At 48.5% G+C, this 16,639-nt stretch overlaps 3 protein-coding genes across 3 annotated transcripts in view; 2 read left to right on the top strand and 1 right to left on the bottom strand.

The window, feature by feature from the left end:
- Positions 1 to 16,639, top strand: part of LOC125123666 (UDP-glucuronosyltransferase 1A1-like) — a 48,034-nt gene that overhangs the window by 11,555 nt on the left and 19,840 nt on the right. The gene's annotated exons all lie outside the window — the stretch shown is intronic.
- Positions 6,392 to 7,555, top strand: LOC125122344 (UDP-glucuronosyltransferase 1A3-like). Its single transcript, XM_047770531.1, has one exon. It carries the CDS (start codon positions 6,563 to 6,565, stop codon positions 7,553 to 7,555), a length of 993 nt encoding a protein of 330 aa, XP_047626487.1. The 5' UTR covers positions 6,392 to 6,562.
- On the bottom strand, positions 14,977 to 15,702 carry LOC125123668 (dnaJ homolog subfamily B member 3-like). The gene has a single exon (XM_047773824.1). The coding sequence runs from the start codon at positions 15,700 to 15,702 to the stop codon at positions 14,977 to 14,979; it is 726 nt and encodes a 241-aa protein (XP_047629780.1).

The raw sequence follows: 16,639 nt of genomic DNA on the forward strand, positions 1-16,639 counted from the left end.
GTTATAATAATTTTATATGCCCATGTAACTAACACCAGAGTCAAGATACAGGACACATCCGCCACCCCAATAACTGGCCTTGTGTTCTATCCCAGTCAACCAACAATTCCTTAGGCATCAGGCAACCACTGAGCTGATATCTGCCTCTGAGATTAGAATCATCTTTTCTAGAGTTTCATCTGAATGGGATTGTACAACTATGAATGGAAAAAAGCTGCTGTGAATAGTTAAGTACATGTGTTTGTGTGAATAAATGGTTTCATATTCCTTGTGTGAATACTTAGAAGTAGGATTGCTGGGTTGTATGGGAAGATATGTATAACTTTACAAGAAAAAGCCAAACTGTTTTCTAAAGTGGCTGAATTATTTTACATTCCTGCCAATAATGTCATAGAATTCCAGTTGCCCCACATTCTTGCTGACACTTGATACTGTCCTTCAAAAAACATTTTAGGAGTTCCCGTCGTGGCGCAGTGGTTAACGAATCCGACTAGGAACCATGAGGTTGTGGGTTCTGTCCCTGGCCTTGCTCAGTGGGTTAAGGATCCGGCGTTGCCATGAGCTGTGGTGTAGGTTGCAGACGAGGCTTGGATCCCGCGTTGCTGTGGCTCTGGCGTAGGCCGGTGGCTTCAGCTCCGATTCAACCCCTGGCCTGGGAACCTCCATATGCTGCGGGAGCAGCCCAAGAAATAGCAACAACAACAACAACAACAACACCAACAACAAAGACAAAAAGACAAAAAAAAAAAAAAGAAAAAAAAGACAAAAAATACCAAAAAACATTTTAACCACCCCTATGTAGTAGAATGTCACCGTGGTTTTAATTTGCATTTCTCTTTTTTTTTGTCTTTTGTCTTTTGTCTTTTTTGTTGTTGTTGTTGCTATTTCTTGGGCCGCTCCCTCGGCATATGGAGGTTCCCAGGCTAGGGGTCCAATCGGAGCTGTAGCCACCGGCCTACACCAGAGCCACAGCAACGCGGGATCGGAGCCGCGTCTGCAACCTACACCACAGCTCACGGCAACGCCGGATGGTTAACCCACTGAGCAAGGGCAGGGACCGAACCCGCAACCTCATGGTTCCTAGTCGGATTCGTTAACCACTGCGCCATGATGGGAACTCCAATTTGCATTTCTTTATGACTGATGAGAATGAATATCTTTTTATGTGCTTATTGATTGCATGCTTATCTTTTTTAAAAAAGTGCCCCTTCAAGGCTTCCTCTTACTATTATTGGGGTATTTGTCCTCCTATTTTTGAGTTGTAAGAGTTCCTCATATGTTCCATATACAAGTCCTTTGTCAGATGTATATATTTGCTGCTGTTTTATCCTGGTGTGTGGTTTATATGTTTATATTTTAAAAATAATATATTTCAAAGAGTGAAAGTTTTAGAAATTCCCGCTGTGGTGCTGGGCGTTAAGGACCAGTGTTGCACAGTTGTGGCTCAGACTCTCTCCCTGGCCTGGGAACTTCTATATGTTGCAGGTATGAAAAAAAAAAAAAAAAAGGGCAAAAGTTTTAAATTTTGATGAATGTCCATTCATCTATTTTTATTTCACCTATTTTATTTCATCTATTTGTTTATTTGTATTTTTAGTGTCTTAAGAAACTTTTGCCTACCCTCAGGTGTGAAGATTTTGTCCTATGTCTTCTTCGAAAAGTTGAATAATTTGAGTTTGGGTTTTTTTTGCTTTTCTTTTGGCCATGCCTGTGGCATGTGGAAGAACCTGGGCCAGGAATCGAACCCATGTGACCTGAGCCCCAGCAGGGACAACACCAGAGCCTCCATCCGCTGAGCTAGCAGCGAACTCCGAAGGTCTTTGGTCTTTACGTTCCGCTTTAGGAGCGTGGCGGTGGGGACCACCACCTCTCGGGGAGCAGGCTCGAGAGCTGTCTCTTTGTACTTCTGGCCTTTCTTTCAATCGCCACCGTAAGCTGATGGTTCCAAGTCCGTCCGTGGAGTCCAGACTCCTTCTCTGCTCCAGACTCGTGAAGCCAACTGCCTCCAACATATCCCCCTGCTGGTTCACAGGCACCAGGAACACTTCCTCGCCCCCCACAGCCCTGCTTCTCCCCAGGGCCGCCGTCTCGTCTCTGCGAAGGTCCAGAGGCCCAGCTCTCCCCAGGGGCTCCAGGTTCCAGAAGTGCAGATAGAGATCAGCTGACCCCAGTGTCTAAAGAAAATGCCACTGCATTGAGAATGGGAGAGAGGCCCTCTGCAGGCCTGTTCCTGCCCTCCCCCAACCCTCATCCACATTTCAATGGGTTTGGGGGACGAGTCTAGGGGCCGAAAAGTTTCACCCATCGCTAAGGACCCTTCTCTAGCGCCCTGTCTATGCACGGCTCCCCAGCCCAGACCATCCTCCCCTGGGTGGTGAGGGATGCCCCCTGCTGCCCTGCCACCACCTTCTCTGGGCCCATCCTTTGTGTGCTGCACCCTTGCCGTGTGCGCCCCCTCGTGGATGCATCCCGAACTGCGTCTCACATCTGTTCTGTCTCCAGCGTGGCTCTGCACTTTTTTCCTTTTTTCTTTTCTTTTCTTTTTTATGGCTGCACCCACATCATATAGAAGTTCCCAGGCTAGGGGTCGCATCGCAGGTACATCTGCTGGCCTACGCCACGGCCACAGCGACGTGGGTTCTGGGCCATGTCTGTGAACTACACCACAGCTCGTGGCAATGCTGAATCCCTGACTCACTGATCAAGGCCGGGGATCCAACCCACATCCTCATGGATACTAGGTGGGTTCATTTCTGCTACACCACAATGGGAACTCCAGCTGCTCTGCCCTTTGATTCAGGCCCTCGCCTCACACAGCCGCGAATAGGACAACTGGGGTCCAGGATGACCCCTCCGAATTATTCCCTTCATCTTTGCAAAAGAGATTTTGAAAGAAACACAAACGTGGCCAAGCCACACCAACTTCAGTGGCTGTCCCAGCCTTCAGGATGAAGCTCCGGCCTCCACCTAGCAGACGAGGTCCCTGGAGAGCTGGTCCCTGTTGTAGGTTGAATTGTGCCCCATCAAAAATAACCATAAAAATAATAATAATGATTAAAGGTCTGCTGAAGTTCTGACCCCCAGGCTCTCCGAATGTGAGCATGTATGGACATAGGGCATTTACAGAGGTCGTCCAGTTGAACGAGGTCCCTTGCGTGGACCCTAATTCAATACGCCTGGTGTCCTTATGAAAAGGAGAGATTTGGCCCCAGGGATGGACATGCACAGAAGCAAGACAGGGGAAAGGCCCACAGAGGAAAGAGGGGCAAAGAGGGGTGCATCTCTGAGCCAAGGAGGACCAAGGGTGCAGGCAACCGCCAGACGCTGGGAGAAGCAGGGGCAGATTCTCCTTGGGAGGCTTCAGAGGGACCGCGGCCTCCCTGGCACTTGGATGTGGACTCTGCCTCCAGCAGGTGGGACGGTGAATCCCTGTAGCTCTAAGTCGCCCGGTTTTGGGTGCTTTGTTACAGCAGCCCTAGAGGTGAATGCAACCCTCCCCGCTGTCATCTCCTGCTCGCACAGGCTCCGTGAGGGTCCCAGGTGTACCCTCTGTCACCGGTAGGAGTGCCTCCTGCCATGTCCGTGCCTCAGGGCGGCGGCAGGTGGGGGCCACCAAAGCCCCAAGCGTGGCTTGCCCTCTTGCAAACAGTCATAAAAAAGGGTGTGCAGGCTCAGGCACGCAGCGTTTCGCCCCTCGCTTGGCAGCATAAAATGGGCCTTGGACTTGGGCCTCTTCCTGATCCAGAGCCACCCCGCCTATGCCAGCATCATCGCCTTGTGTGGGAATATGTCTCCCTGTTTCAGGTTCAAAAACTGCTCTTTCGCCCTTGATTGAAGCGTGTGCATCGTGTGGCCCTTGGCCTACGGTACCGTTCAAGTTGTCCTCTGCGGGGAGGGGATGGGGTCTTTGTACTGCTGCACAGGAGGGATGCAGGCAGAACAATCGCCCTCCCTGGGCCTTCAGGGGAGACGGACTGGCCGTGGAGGACCAGCGCCCACTAGTGGAGTTGGTCTTGCTCTGCATCTTCTATGTAGGGGCTTGGCAGCCCCAGTGCCCCCTGGGGCGGTGCTGGCTTCCTGGGGGTGATGGGCTGAGTGAGTTGCCGGCCGTTTTCTGGCCACATGGGCACAAATGTGACGCGGATAATCTCCCTGTTAAGAGGGAGGAGCTGGGGCAAGGGGCAAGAGCAGCGTAGGAGGGTGGGTGCTCGAAGGGTGGGGAAATTCTCCCTGGACCTTGGCCACCTAGGGCTTCCATGCCATCCGCTGTCTCCTTCATCCCTTTCAGCCTCTGCCGCTTTGGCTGGCTCTCCAGTGTCTTCAGATAGCCTGAACAATGCCTCGCAAGGGATTGTGATCTTTCTGTGTAGGAATGCTGGCCTGATAGGAGCCACTCCTCTATCAGAAGCCAGAGCTACTTCCAGGTGAATTACAAACCATTCTGGGGGGTCCTCTTACAAATCCCCGTGAGATTTTGCTTGGGTTTGCTTTAACTGTACAGCTGAATTTGGGGCAAGATCAAGATTCTTACAGTGTTAAACATTCCCACCCAGGAGGTGTGCCTCTGCATTCACATATTCTGGCCTAGATTTGTATCTCTAATGGGAACAGAGAAAACACCACCAGGCTTTCCAGTCCCCTCAGTACAGAAATGATAGGATTTAACCTGGGATGGTGTTGCAGGATTCTTGTACAGAGAGACGGGACACCGAGGCTTTTTGCCAGGAAGCAGCGTTTATTTGGGCTGGCACTGGCTCAGTGGATTCACATCCAAAGGCTGAACCCCGAATGCAGTGGGGTGCTGTCGTACACACCCTCGCTTATCTTTTTCTTTTACACTTTGGTCCCTTTGTCCCCCTTAGAAGAGAACATACATTCTGCAGTTCTCGTTGGATGGTCTGTGTTACAAAGTTGCACATGGATACTGATGACGTCTTGCTGCCGCAGAGCTAAGCATGCGCACACAGATGCTGGTTAGGCCATGTTGCCTTCCCTTTGTTCTGGGAGGGCCCTTCCCACAGCAGAGGACAGAAACTGAGCCTTGAGGAAAACATGCAGTTATGTGGTCTGGCCAGAAAGCAGATCCAGAAAGAGAGGGCACAGATGTTGCTGTGGGAGAACCAGGATCCCGGGCTCATGGCCCATGAGGATGGTTAAACCAAGTGCTCCCTTGCACAGTGGCAGCTGGTGTGACACAGGCAGCATCTCAGCACACACGCTCTTGCCCAGTGGTGGTGTCTGTGGTCAGTGTGGATCCTTAAGGGGCTAACTTTCTCCCAAAGGGAAACCTCAGCCTTGCCAGCCACGTGGCCCAGGACTGGATCTCGCTCTGGCGGAAGTCATGGGTGCAGAAGAGCGTGCTCAGCGAGAGAGACAGCTGGGCAGCCCAGGAGCCCTCCCGCATGGTGCCCAGGGCAGACAGGCTGGGGAGGTATCAGCATCTTGCTGAGCACACGTGGTCATGGGCATCACTCTCTGAAGCAGGGCCGGCCTCACGAGCACATGCAACCCAAGCAGTTGCGCAGGACTCCGCTGCCGAAGGGCTCTCCAAGCCACGTGGCCCCCCTGCTCTGCAGGAATCTGTCCTTATCAGGACGTAGGAGTGTATGTGACTTTGGAGACAAATCCGAACAGAAACTCTAAGATGCTATAAGGGCCCAGATTAATGTACACCCTGGTCCCTAAACAGAGTAGCAGAAGACTGGAGCCTTTAGCATTCAGAAGAGGAATTCAGAGAGCCTGCTCTGAGGCCAGGGATGGCTCCCTGCTGTCCCATGGTGAGCAGGCCCTGGGGGATGGTGCACTCTGACCCCGCCGTGTCCTTGCTGAGGGTTTCCTTGCCCACTGATGCTTTTGATAACAGCAATTCTTCTTCCATGAGGTAGACAGGGATTCTCAACCACCCCTTCTGCTGTCTTCATCAAGGATCCTTCCAGACAGTTCCCCCTCGGACACCTGCTTCCATAGACTCTCCCATGCACACTGGAAGAGCTGCCCTGGTGTGGAACAGGAGCACAATGGACAGGGGGCCTCCCCTCCCTGCTGAGAGAAGCACGTTGGAGCAATGTCATATACCTTCCTGACAGTGCCCCGTGCTTACCTGTGAATGAGGGGAAGGAGTTTTAAGAGTTATCAGGTAAGGTCCCAGCCAGCAGGGAGGTCCTGGTTGGGGCCTGGGGTACAGGTAAGCCATCCGAGTTCAGTCACAGCCCCAGAGAGCAGAGTTGATTCGAGAGTAGGAAGTGATCTAAGGGCATAAGCATGCAGGGCCTTGCTTTGGAGTTGGACACAAACCAAGGGAGTGAACTAGAATGCTCCCTGGAGGGAGCAGCAGAGTCAAATGAGTTTTCTGAAGATAAAGGGGACTGGTCTTTTCCCCGGGTGAAAGCAGACATGATGAAACATAGGGATGGATTTGTCCTGTAATGATTAATGTAAGGAGGGCACACTGCCTGCCAATTACGTGCCATTTTGCTTATTTGTGCCTTAATGATAAGAAAGAAAACAAATATAGGAGGCACAGGCTGACCTGGAAAGCCGGTTGTTTGCGGCTTCTGCCGAGATGGCCGTGGGCTTCCAGGCTCCCCTGCCGATGCTCGCTGGACTGCTGCTCTGCCTGTGCGTGGTCGTACCCTGGGCCGAGGGCGGGCAGGTGCTCGTGGTCCCCATGGAGGGCAGCCACTGGCTCAGCATGCGGAAGGCCGTGCAGGCGCTCCATGCCAGAGGCCACCAAGCAGTGGTCCTTTCGCCAGAGGTGAACATGCACATCAAGGCAGAGGACTTTTTCACTGTGAAGAGCTATGCCACTCCCTACACCCAGGACGAGTTTGATGACCTCATGGTGGGCCATTTTCATCTGCTTTTTGAAAAAGTAAATTTTCTAACAATGTTTTGGACGACGATGGTATCTTTGAGAAAAGGGTCTTTGATGTTTGAAAGGTCTTGTGAGGAGCTGCTGTATAACAAGGACCTGATCAGGGACCTGAACGCCAGTTCCTTCGACGTGGTTTTAACGGACCCTGTCTACCCCTGCGGGGCCGTGCTGGCTAAGTACCTGTCCATTCCTGCTGTGTTCTTTTTGCGCTCTGTTCCGTGTGACTTAGACTTTGAGGGCACAGCATGCCCAAACCCTTTCTCGTATGTTCCTAGATTATTAACGATGAATTCAGACCACATGACATTCTTTCAAAGGGTCAAGAACATGCTCTACCCTCTGGCCCTGAAGTACATTTGCCATGTTTCTTTCACTCCTTATGGACAAATGGCTTCCAAGCTTCTGCAGAGAGAGGTGTCGCTGGTGGATGTCTTGAGCTCTGCATCCGTGTGGCTCTTCAGAGGAGACTTTGTGATGGATTACCCCCGGCCAATCATGCCCAACATGGTCTTCATTGGGGGTATCAACTGTGCCAACAGGACACCATTGTCTCAGGTCCGTATTGATGCGTTTCTTCGGTCAATGTTTCAAGTGGGACACATTAAAAAATACCCCTTCCTTCCAGGTGCTTACCTATCTACGGAGATTTCTAAACATTTCTGCCGCTCATTCTCCTTCTAACAGCCTTTGGTGAGATGAATTGTTAAAGTGCCTCCAGCAGTGTAGTAAAGGTTTACAATGGCCACGGAGAGGAATGACAGTCAGGGTTGAAGGTCTGTAATTGGACTAACAAGCAAAGGTGCCATTCAGCCGAGATTGTCCTTTTGCAGCGGTTGTAGGATTTTCTCCAGCCAGGTAGGAGCAGAGAACTTGATCTGTGAGCCCAGCCCTCAGGGGTTTTTACTTGAGGGTGATCATTGGAAGGATGAAAGCCCGAGGTAATTGATTGCATTGGTTGACCCGATCGTGCTTAGTGATCCCGTGTTGGAAGGGATTGAGGTGTGGTCACAGGAGACCTAACACGCAAAGGAAGCAGAAGTTTCAGGGAGGTCGATTAAATTAAGTGGAAGTGAGACACTTCTGGAGAGAGAAGCTGGGGTCTCTGTGATGAGAGAAGGAAATAATCGAGTGCAGCTTTTCAGAGAAGGAGTTGTGCTGATGAGAAATCTTCTGACCAGGAGTTGGTGTCTGGAGTATGATGCAGGGCTGTGGCAGAGTTGGATGGCATGTCAGATGGGTCTTCTACGTGGGACACGGAAGGCATCAAATGATGGTGGTGTGAGCTAGAGAGGAGATGCAACGGAGCCCACCAATGCAGTGAAGGTGGGGGCAGTGACCGTGAGAAGTGCATCTCAAAGAGGAAAGTTTTGTAGGAGGGGCTGCCTACATTAGCAAACCTACCCCACCAGGAGCCACCACACCCCAAGTTTCCACGATGGGAACTACTGCTTTCCTCCCCACTTCAGAGTCTTCTCACATTGAGCCTGAATATTTGGGTCCAATTGAAGTAGGCCTCTTAGGGACAGGATTTGTTTCGTAATCCACTAAGGGAGCCATCTTTTTTGCCCAGATAGGTCATGTTCGCTGAATTTATATTAAGTTCTATGACCTTAGATTTCATAGTTTCTATATCCTTACTTTTATATCTCTCTTTGTTAATGTGTGTATTATGGCAAAGGACTCAAGCTTCAATTTTCTTTTTGGTTCACCCCACAAGGGATCTATTTTCCTCGGTTTTCTTCTTTCTTTATGCAACTCACTTGTCCAATTATAAACTACACATCTTATCTATTAGGTTTGTAAAAAGTGAAAAGAAGGAAGGCACTTAAAACGTAATCGGTACCCTTTTTAGTTTTTCTATGTGACTATACTCTGCAGAGTTAGCTGTGTTGGTTCGCGTCTTCACATCCATTTTTCTAGCTGAATGTCGTTGGGCAGGTGACCTAACCACTCTGGCCTTGATAAATCACAGCGAAGACCCAATAGATATTGTCTATTTTCCCTATGTTGAAAGTGCGGAGCAGGACAAGGTGTGTCACCTAGAGGCACTCAGTTGTGTTTGTGCCAATTTATTTCTTACACGGAAGGTGATTTACACTGAAATCCTCCAGTATTATACGTGATAAGCACACCATCATCATTTCTGTTCCACTAAATTGTTTTTTACTTTGGAATTTTGTCACTCTTATTTGTTTGGTTTGGTTTACCCTTAGATGCGACTCCATTAAGCGTTTATGGCACATTTTCTCAAAGCATGAGACATTAAAGTCTAAATCTCTTAGATGTTTGTTTCTTCTCCTTCTTAAGATTTATGACAGGTGGAATCATTGTTTGGTCTTCTCAAAGAAGTAAGTTTTGTATGGGCTCAGTCTTTTTTACCGTTTCCACTTTCGATTTCCTTGATTCAGCTTATTTTTTTAAATTAGGGGTATCATCTTTCCTTTGGAGTTTTGATAATTGTTTTTCTACTTTCCTTAGGTAGACATTAAGCTCCTTTCTGTTTTCTTAACAAGGAAGACTTGAAGCTCATAAACAAAACATCTTCTGGATGTCGTAGGTTTGGGTATAAATCGCTCCCATTTTCTTTCCTTTTTTGAATGTCACTCCGGACTTGTTTTCACTCACCACCATGTGCTGATGGTTGCGAGTCCACCTGTGCAGTCCAGACCCCTCCTCTGCTCCGGACTGCTCAAGTCATCTGCCTTGAACATATCTCCCTGGTGTTTCACAGGCACCAGGAACACATGCTCCTCCCTCCCCACAGCCCCACTTCTCCCCAGGGCTCCCGTCTCCGTGAAGCTAACACCATCCTCCCAGAGGTCCAGCTCTCCCCAGGGGTTCCAGGGTTCCAGTACATACGTTGTGGCCTGACATATGATCTATCCTGGACTCTGTCGCATGTGCACGTGAAGGAATGTGCAGGCTACTGCTTTTGGGTGGAAGGTTCTATGTGTATCTGTTATGTGCGATAGGTCTAATGTGTCGTTTACGGTCAGGGTTTCCATAGCTTTCTGTCTGAAGGACATGTCCATTCACGTATGTGGGGTTCAAAAGTGCCCTACTCTTGTCGTTTACTGTTTACTGTCCACCTCGCCTTTGGTGTGTGCTAATATTTTCTTTTTGTATTTAGGTGCTCCTACGTTGGGGCCATATATTTTTACAATGGTTACATTTTATTCTTGGATTGATCCCTCGATCATTAGGGAGTGTCCTTCTTTGTCTTCTGTCATGGTCTTTTTCTTCAAAGTCTGTTTGGTCTGGTGTAAGAGTCCGACCCCAGCTTTTTGATTTCTGTTTGCACGGAATACTTTTTCCATCCCTCCACTTTCAGTCTGCATGTGTCTTTAGATCTGACGTGAAGACATGTCTAGGTCTTGTTTTTGTATCGTTTTAGCCACTCTGTGTCTTTCTGTCGAAGCATTTAGTCCATGTACAGTCAAAGCAACTATTGATAGGTGCATTGTCATCACCATTTTATTTGGAGTTTTTGTTAATAGTTCTTTTTTGTTCCTTCTCCTTTTGCTTTTCTGTAGCCATGTGAAGACGGACTTTGGTGTTATGGATGGGTTTCTTTCTCTTTCTCCGTATCACAGATTTTTGGTTTGTGGTTACCATGAGGTTTATATATAGCAGTCTATATATATGTGATGGTCAGTTGTTGATCTCCTAAGGTCAGACACATGGTAACCACACTGCATGTTTACTCTCCGTCCACAATTTATTGTTTTGACATCGTATTTCACATATTTTTGTTTTGGGTATCCGTTAAATACTTACCGCGGATGTAGATGATTTTTTACAACTTTTGTCTTTTAATCTTTTTGCTAGCTCGATACATGGTTGATATGTATAGTATATATTTGCCTTTACCAAAGACATTTGTCCTCTTGTAATTTTGATATTTCTAGTTGTGTACGTTTCCACTTGGAGACCACCCTTTCACATTTCTCATAAAGCTGGTTTTGTGGTGCTCAACTCTTAGCTTTCCCTTGTCTGCAAAACTTTTAGTCTCTCCTTTGAATCAATCTGAGTGAAAGCCTTGCCAGCTAGAGCACTTTGGGTTGTAGGTTTTTTGCTTCCATCCTTTAAATATATAGGGCCACTCCCTTCTGGCCTGTCGAGTTTCTGCCAAGAAATCAGCTGATAAACTTATGAGTTGGTTGTGGGGCCGGGGGTGTCCCAAAGCCTGTGCTGTCCTGCTGGGAGGTGGGGCAAGGGCCCATGGGATCTCTGGGCTAGTGCTGGTGCACTGGTAGGTGGGCCTGGGTCCTGGGCCTTCTGGTGGACAAGCCAGGTCTTGGGCCTTCTGGTGGATGGGGCCAGACCCCAGGTGACTGGGGACTCAGGGGATCCTAAGGCAGTTGGCCGTGGGTGCGTCTCTGTTCCTACTCAGCTAGCTCCTTGGCCTGGGGTATCCCAGTACTGGTGTTCACAGGTTAGTGTTACGAGGGCTAATAAATAAGCAAGAGGGAGAGTCCAAAATGGCACTTTCTAGCACCAGAGTCATCTGAGTAGAGTGGAGCTCCCCCAAATGGCTCTTGCCAGTGTCGATATCCCCAGGATGACCTCCAGTTGCCTCGTGGCTCTCAGGGAGGCTCCCCGAGGTCAGCAGGTGGATCTGACCCAAGCTCCTTTCAGACTACGCCTTGTGCCCTGGGCCCAGGAATGTACAACATTTTGTGTGCATCTCTTCAGAGTGAAGTCCCCTTAGATAGCTCCATCCTAACAAGGCTTATTTCTGATTGGGACACAAGTTGCATATTAATGGGAGGAAAGAGTTTAATAAGTAACTAGGGAGTCCAAAATTCAGCTGTATAGGCTAAAGATGGAGAAGATCCTATTTCGTTAATGAGGTCTTGGACTATTTCCCAGAGTGTAGTATATGAGATTGCTGACTATAGTGATTGGTGGCAGTTGGAATCATCCTGAAAAGGGTTAAAGAAGAGTGGGAGCAGAGGAGATGAATCTGTGTTTGCTGAGCAAGTAGGATGAAAAAGTGGAATTAGACATTCCTAAAGAAGCAAGGATTTGGGTGAGTGACTTTCCAAGATGAAAAAGGACTTCCTCTCTGGAGACAGAAGAGTGGACTCATGGGGGAAAGAAGGCTGATTCTTGATGGTTATTTGAAGAAAGTACTCTCTCTTCTGAAGGCTGTTGTATGCGATAAGGTAGAGTAAAAACTGTTAAGAGTGGAGCTGTAGCGGGAAGGTGCTTGGCTATTTGGATTCTCCTGCGATGACCACAGGTCTGCAGGTCTCTTGGGGCTCACAGCAACAGGCCTCTCCCTGCTTGGTGTTAGGGTTTTCAGTGGGAATTCCATGGAGGGAATCCGGTGCAAGGGACTTAAGGTGGTCATTTTTGCCCCAGAGGAAATAGATTTCTTCCGCTCTGAGAGTCCCTTCTGCATTGTCCCAGGAAGGAGGAATGCTGATAAACAGGCCAACCAACAGCAGTGTGACTCTTTTGAGCCAGGACATTGGAAAAAGAGTTTCCAATGTTGAAAATTCTTTACAGAAAGTATGTTTTATTTCTGGAAAAGGGAAATTTCCCACTTAGCAGTACTAATCTAGAAGACATCAAAACGGAATGCCGTCTTTGCCGTCAACCATGATCACTACCCAGAGCTGTCAAAGACCCGTGACTTCTAAGTCATGTTGGATTGCCAGACTCTTACCAGACTCAGCTGGAGACTTAGCTGACCCCTGAACAACGGGGACTTATTTTAACCAACTGTATAGATGCAAATGCACTTATTCTGCCGCATCCAGAGACATCATTTTCAACTTGTAATTAGCATAAGCACCATGAAACTGTGCATGCTCCTTCTTATCCCTTCAAAGCTCCCAATACCCCTTCTCTCCCTGCTCCCACCCCTCCCGGCCCCCCTCCACCCCTATGAATGTCTCCACTGGTGTGCGTTCCCTTGTCTGGCAAGCGCGTGAACTCATTTTTGAAAAGCCCCAGTAGTCCTTTTGTTCTGACACTTCCCGTACAGAGTACAGAAACAGCACTGCCCAGGCACCTCAGCACTGCCCGAGGACTTTATTTGATACGGTTTTACCAGATTCTGTGTGCCCCTCTGGAAGAGTGGTAGCCGAGTCTCTGTTCCTGCTGTGTGCTGCTTGCCTGTCATTCCATGCGGATTGGCTTTTCAAGGACCACAGGGTATCCAAACTCGATCTCAAGATTCTCAGTTTGTTAACAGTGTGTGAAAACATGAGTTTTCTGTAAAGGACTGAGAACTTGCTCCATTTTCAGTCTGTCCAGTTTTTTCGTTTTTGTTTTGTTTTGTTTTGTTTTGTTTTTCCTTTTCTGCTTGCATGCCTTATACACACCTTTCCTTGGCGATGACCCAGGTGGATGGCACATTTGCTAATGGATTATCTTAAGGCAACCATGCTCAAAAAGACTTTAAGGCAGAACCTGTACCAAAAGAAAGCTACCCTCTTAGACCTGTGTGTGTTGCATTACTCAATCGCTATTCCAAACTTGCCATATTCCAAGCCTTCCAATATTTCTGGCTTTTGTTCACCTGTTTTGAAACGAGCTACATCCTGCACATGGCAATGGGACAGTGTTGTGTAGTCTTATGGAAACGGTTTTTCCATTTCCAGCAATCCCAGTTGTAGCACCAATTTGAGTACAGGCTAGCCATGAGATCTGCACTATGGTTTTGATTCATCAGCACCAGTTTTTTTTTTGTTTGTTTTGTTTTTAATTGGTTAAGTCAAGCAATCTGAATGGCGTCCTAAGGATGCTATTAACCACTTGTGTTACCATGAGGAATTCACTTCAGTATTTTGCCAAAGCCTTTGTTTTATTTTATTTTATTTTATCTTATTTCATTTCATTTTCTTTTTGTTTTTTAGGGCTGCCCTGGGGGCATATGGGGTTCCCAGGCCAGGGGTCAAATTGGAGCTGTAGCCGCTGGCCTACACCAGAGCCCTGGCAACAGGGGATTCTAGCCATGTCTGTGACCAACACCACAGCTCATGGCAACGCCAGATCCTTAACCCAGCGAGCCACGCCAGGGATCGAACCTGCGTCGTCATGGATGCTGGTCAGGGTCATTACCCACTGAGCCACGATGGGACCCTCTGCCCAAGCCTTTGGAGGGACCCTGTTCCCTGCTAACACCGACATCAGTCCAGTGAAACCAATTTTAGGCTTTTGAACTCCAGATCTTTTAGAGAATAAATATGCATTTTTTTATGCCACCAAGTTTGTGGTAATTTGTTAAGAGCAGCCACAGGAAATGAATACATCACCTTTTCCTGTTTCTCTGCTTCAAACAAGCCTCAGCTTAACATTATACCTAAATGGTTAACTCTTACTATGTCATCAGCATTTACGTGGAACTAAAACCCATCTTTAAGCCAGAAGTGCCATTAATATATTCATATCTCTGACTACTTTGTGCTAAGAAAAATTTAAGTAAAACTGATTCAAAATGTAAGTAAACTTCAGGAGTTCCCCTCATGGCTCAGAGGAAACAAATCTGACAAAGCACCCATGAGGACGAAGGTTTGATCCCTAACCTTCCTCAGTGGGTTAAGCATCTGGCATTGCTGTGAGCTGTGGCGTAGGTCACAGAAGCAGCTCGGATCCCGAGCTGCCGTAGTTGTGGTGTAGGCTGGCAGCTACAGCTCCGATTTGACCCCTAGCCTGGGAACTTCCAAAGGCTGCAGGTGTGGCCCTAAAAAGACAAATAAAATAAAATAAAATAAAATAAAATAAATGTAAGTAAACTTCAGATCAATCCACTTGGCTCACTTCAAGCGAAATGGAAAGGCAAGGTTCAAGGTGATATGGTGAACATTTTGTCTTAGCACTATAATATAATCACTGTCTCCCTCAGGGTTATGTTTAATAAATAGCAAAGTGCACGAAGTTATTTATAACAGTTTTAAAGTAAAACAGAAGTCTTATTCTGTGGTCCCAAGTGTAACAACAAATAGGCCTTGTCATGAACGGTTTATAAACTCTTGAGTACAGTTGTTTTGAAAGTAAAGTTCACCTGCTATCGTCAAAAAAAAAAAAAAAAAAAAAGAGAACATCCTTCTATTCCTCAAAATGTGCTGGAATTTAAATGTGGATCGGAATCACCTGGGGTCAATTCGCAGCAACTCCTCTTTGCCATTTATTATCAGGGACTTTAACTCTCCGTCTTCGTCCACTTCTACCCTCTCTTGGCCATTCTCAATGATTCGCTTGGTGGTGATCTTTTTGCCATTAATGATTTCGGTGGAAGTCGACATGGACTTAAAGGTGCCCCTCCCACCACCGCCACCACCACAAGACATGGAGAAGGAAGAAAGGCCCCCATTCCCCAAGGAAGCAAAGGAAGTAAATCCTGTATCAAAAGAAGACACACCACCTCTGAATGCTGGAAATTCACTGAAGGTGGAGAAAAGGGGTGCAGACCCTCTGTTTCTGCTCACTCGGGAGCTCCTCCGACCCCCCATAATGTTCTCAAGAGGGTCTGGGAAGAAGTCAAAGGAAAACGGGTCCCAGCCCCCGAAGAACTCCCTGAAGACCTCGGCCGGGTCGCGGAAGCTGAAGACGCCCTCAAAGGGGCGTTCGAAGGGCCTGCCGCCGCCGCGGCCCTCCACTCCCGCCGCGCCACAGCGGTCGTAGACGTCCCTTTTCTTGGCGTCGGACAAGACCTCGTAGGCCTGGGCCACCTGTTTGAACCTCCTCTCCGCCTCCTCCTTGTTCTCAGGGTTTTTGTCCGGGTGCCACTTGAGGGCCAGCTTGCGGTAGGCCTTCTTGATGGCCTCGGACGAGGCCTGGCGGGGCACGCCCAGCACCTCGTAGTAGTCCACCATGCCGGGCGGCCGGGATCGGCCCAGGGGCCTCGGGCAACGCGAGCGCGGCACCGGCAGCCGGGGGCGCGGGCAGGCCGGGCCGCCCGCGAGGAGCGCGCCTTGTGACGAAGCCCGAGTCTCATTGGCCGAGGCCGCGTGCCCAGAACGCAAAGCGCACGTCCCAGTGTGAGGCCCCGCCCACTCACTCGCCCCGCCCACTCACTCGCTCCGCCCGCTCGGATACGGGCGGGGGCTCCGGCTGCTCCGGGAAAAAATGCCGTGAAGGAGGCTTTACATCAGCCTGAGGTAGAGCTAGAGGAATAGGAATGAGTTTAGTCCCGCCGTGGGCTGAAGGACAGCCACATCGTTTGTCTAGGACAACGTTTCTCCAACTTTCTGGCCCTCGGGACCCTTTTGGTTTTGTTTGTGTGGGTTATATCTAGCAATACTTACTCCATTATATATTAAAATAATCAGTCAACCTAATAAACGTAAATGCATTACATGCTTATATATATATGTATATGTGTATATATATATATATATAGTGTCTCGTCTTTTTAGGGCTGCACCTGTGGCATATGGAGGTTCCCAGACTAAGGGTGGAATCGGAGCTGTACCCGCCAGTCTGCACCACAGGCACAGCAACGCCAGATCCAAGGCTCAACTGTAACCTACACCACAGCTCATGGCAACGCCGCATCCTTAACCCGCTGAGCGAGGCCAGGGATCCAACTGCGGTCCTCATGGATCCTAGTCGGGTTTGTTAACCACTGAGCCACGGCAGGAACTCCATAAATTATATTAAAAAAAAATAAATTCAATGAAGAGTGGCATTTTTAACAATTTTTCCTACATTTATTTCTCTGGTTTAGTAGAAGTGCTACATTTCTCTATCTGCTCCTGCATCCAGGCTGCTGCTACACCACATGTCCTGTAGCCATGAGAAATACCACTG

Source organism: Phacochoerus africanus, chromosome 3, assembly GCF_016906955.1.
Source record: "Phacochoerus africanus isolate WHEZ1 chromosome 3, ROS_Pafr_v1, whole genome shotgun sequence".
Classification (NCBI taxonomy): Eukaryota; Metazoa; Chordata; class Mammalia; order Artiodactyla; family Suidae; genus Phacochoerus; species Phacochoerus africanus.

Excerpts from the sequence above, each read along its gene's own strand:
- LOC125122344 (XM_047770531.1), top strand. The coding sequence starts at position 6,563 with ATGGCCGTGGGCTTCCAGGCTCCCCTGCCGATGCTCGCTGGACTGCTG.
- LOC125123668 (XM_047773824.1), bottom strand. The coding sequence starts at position 15,702 with ATGGTGGACTACTACGAGGTGCTGGGCGTGCCCCGCCAGGCCTCGTCC.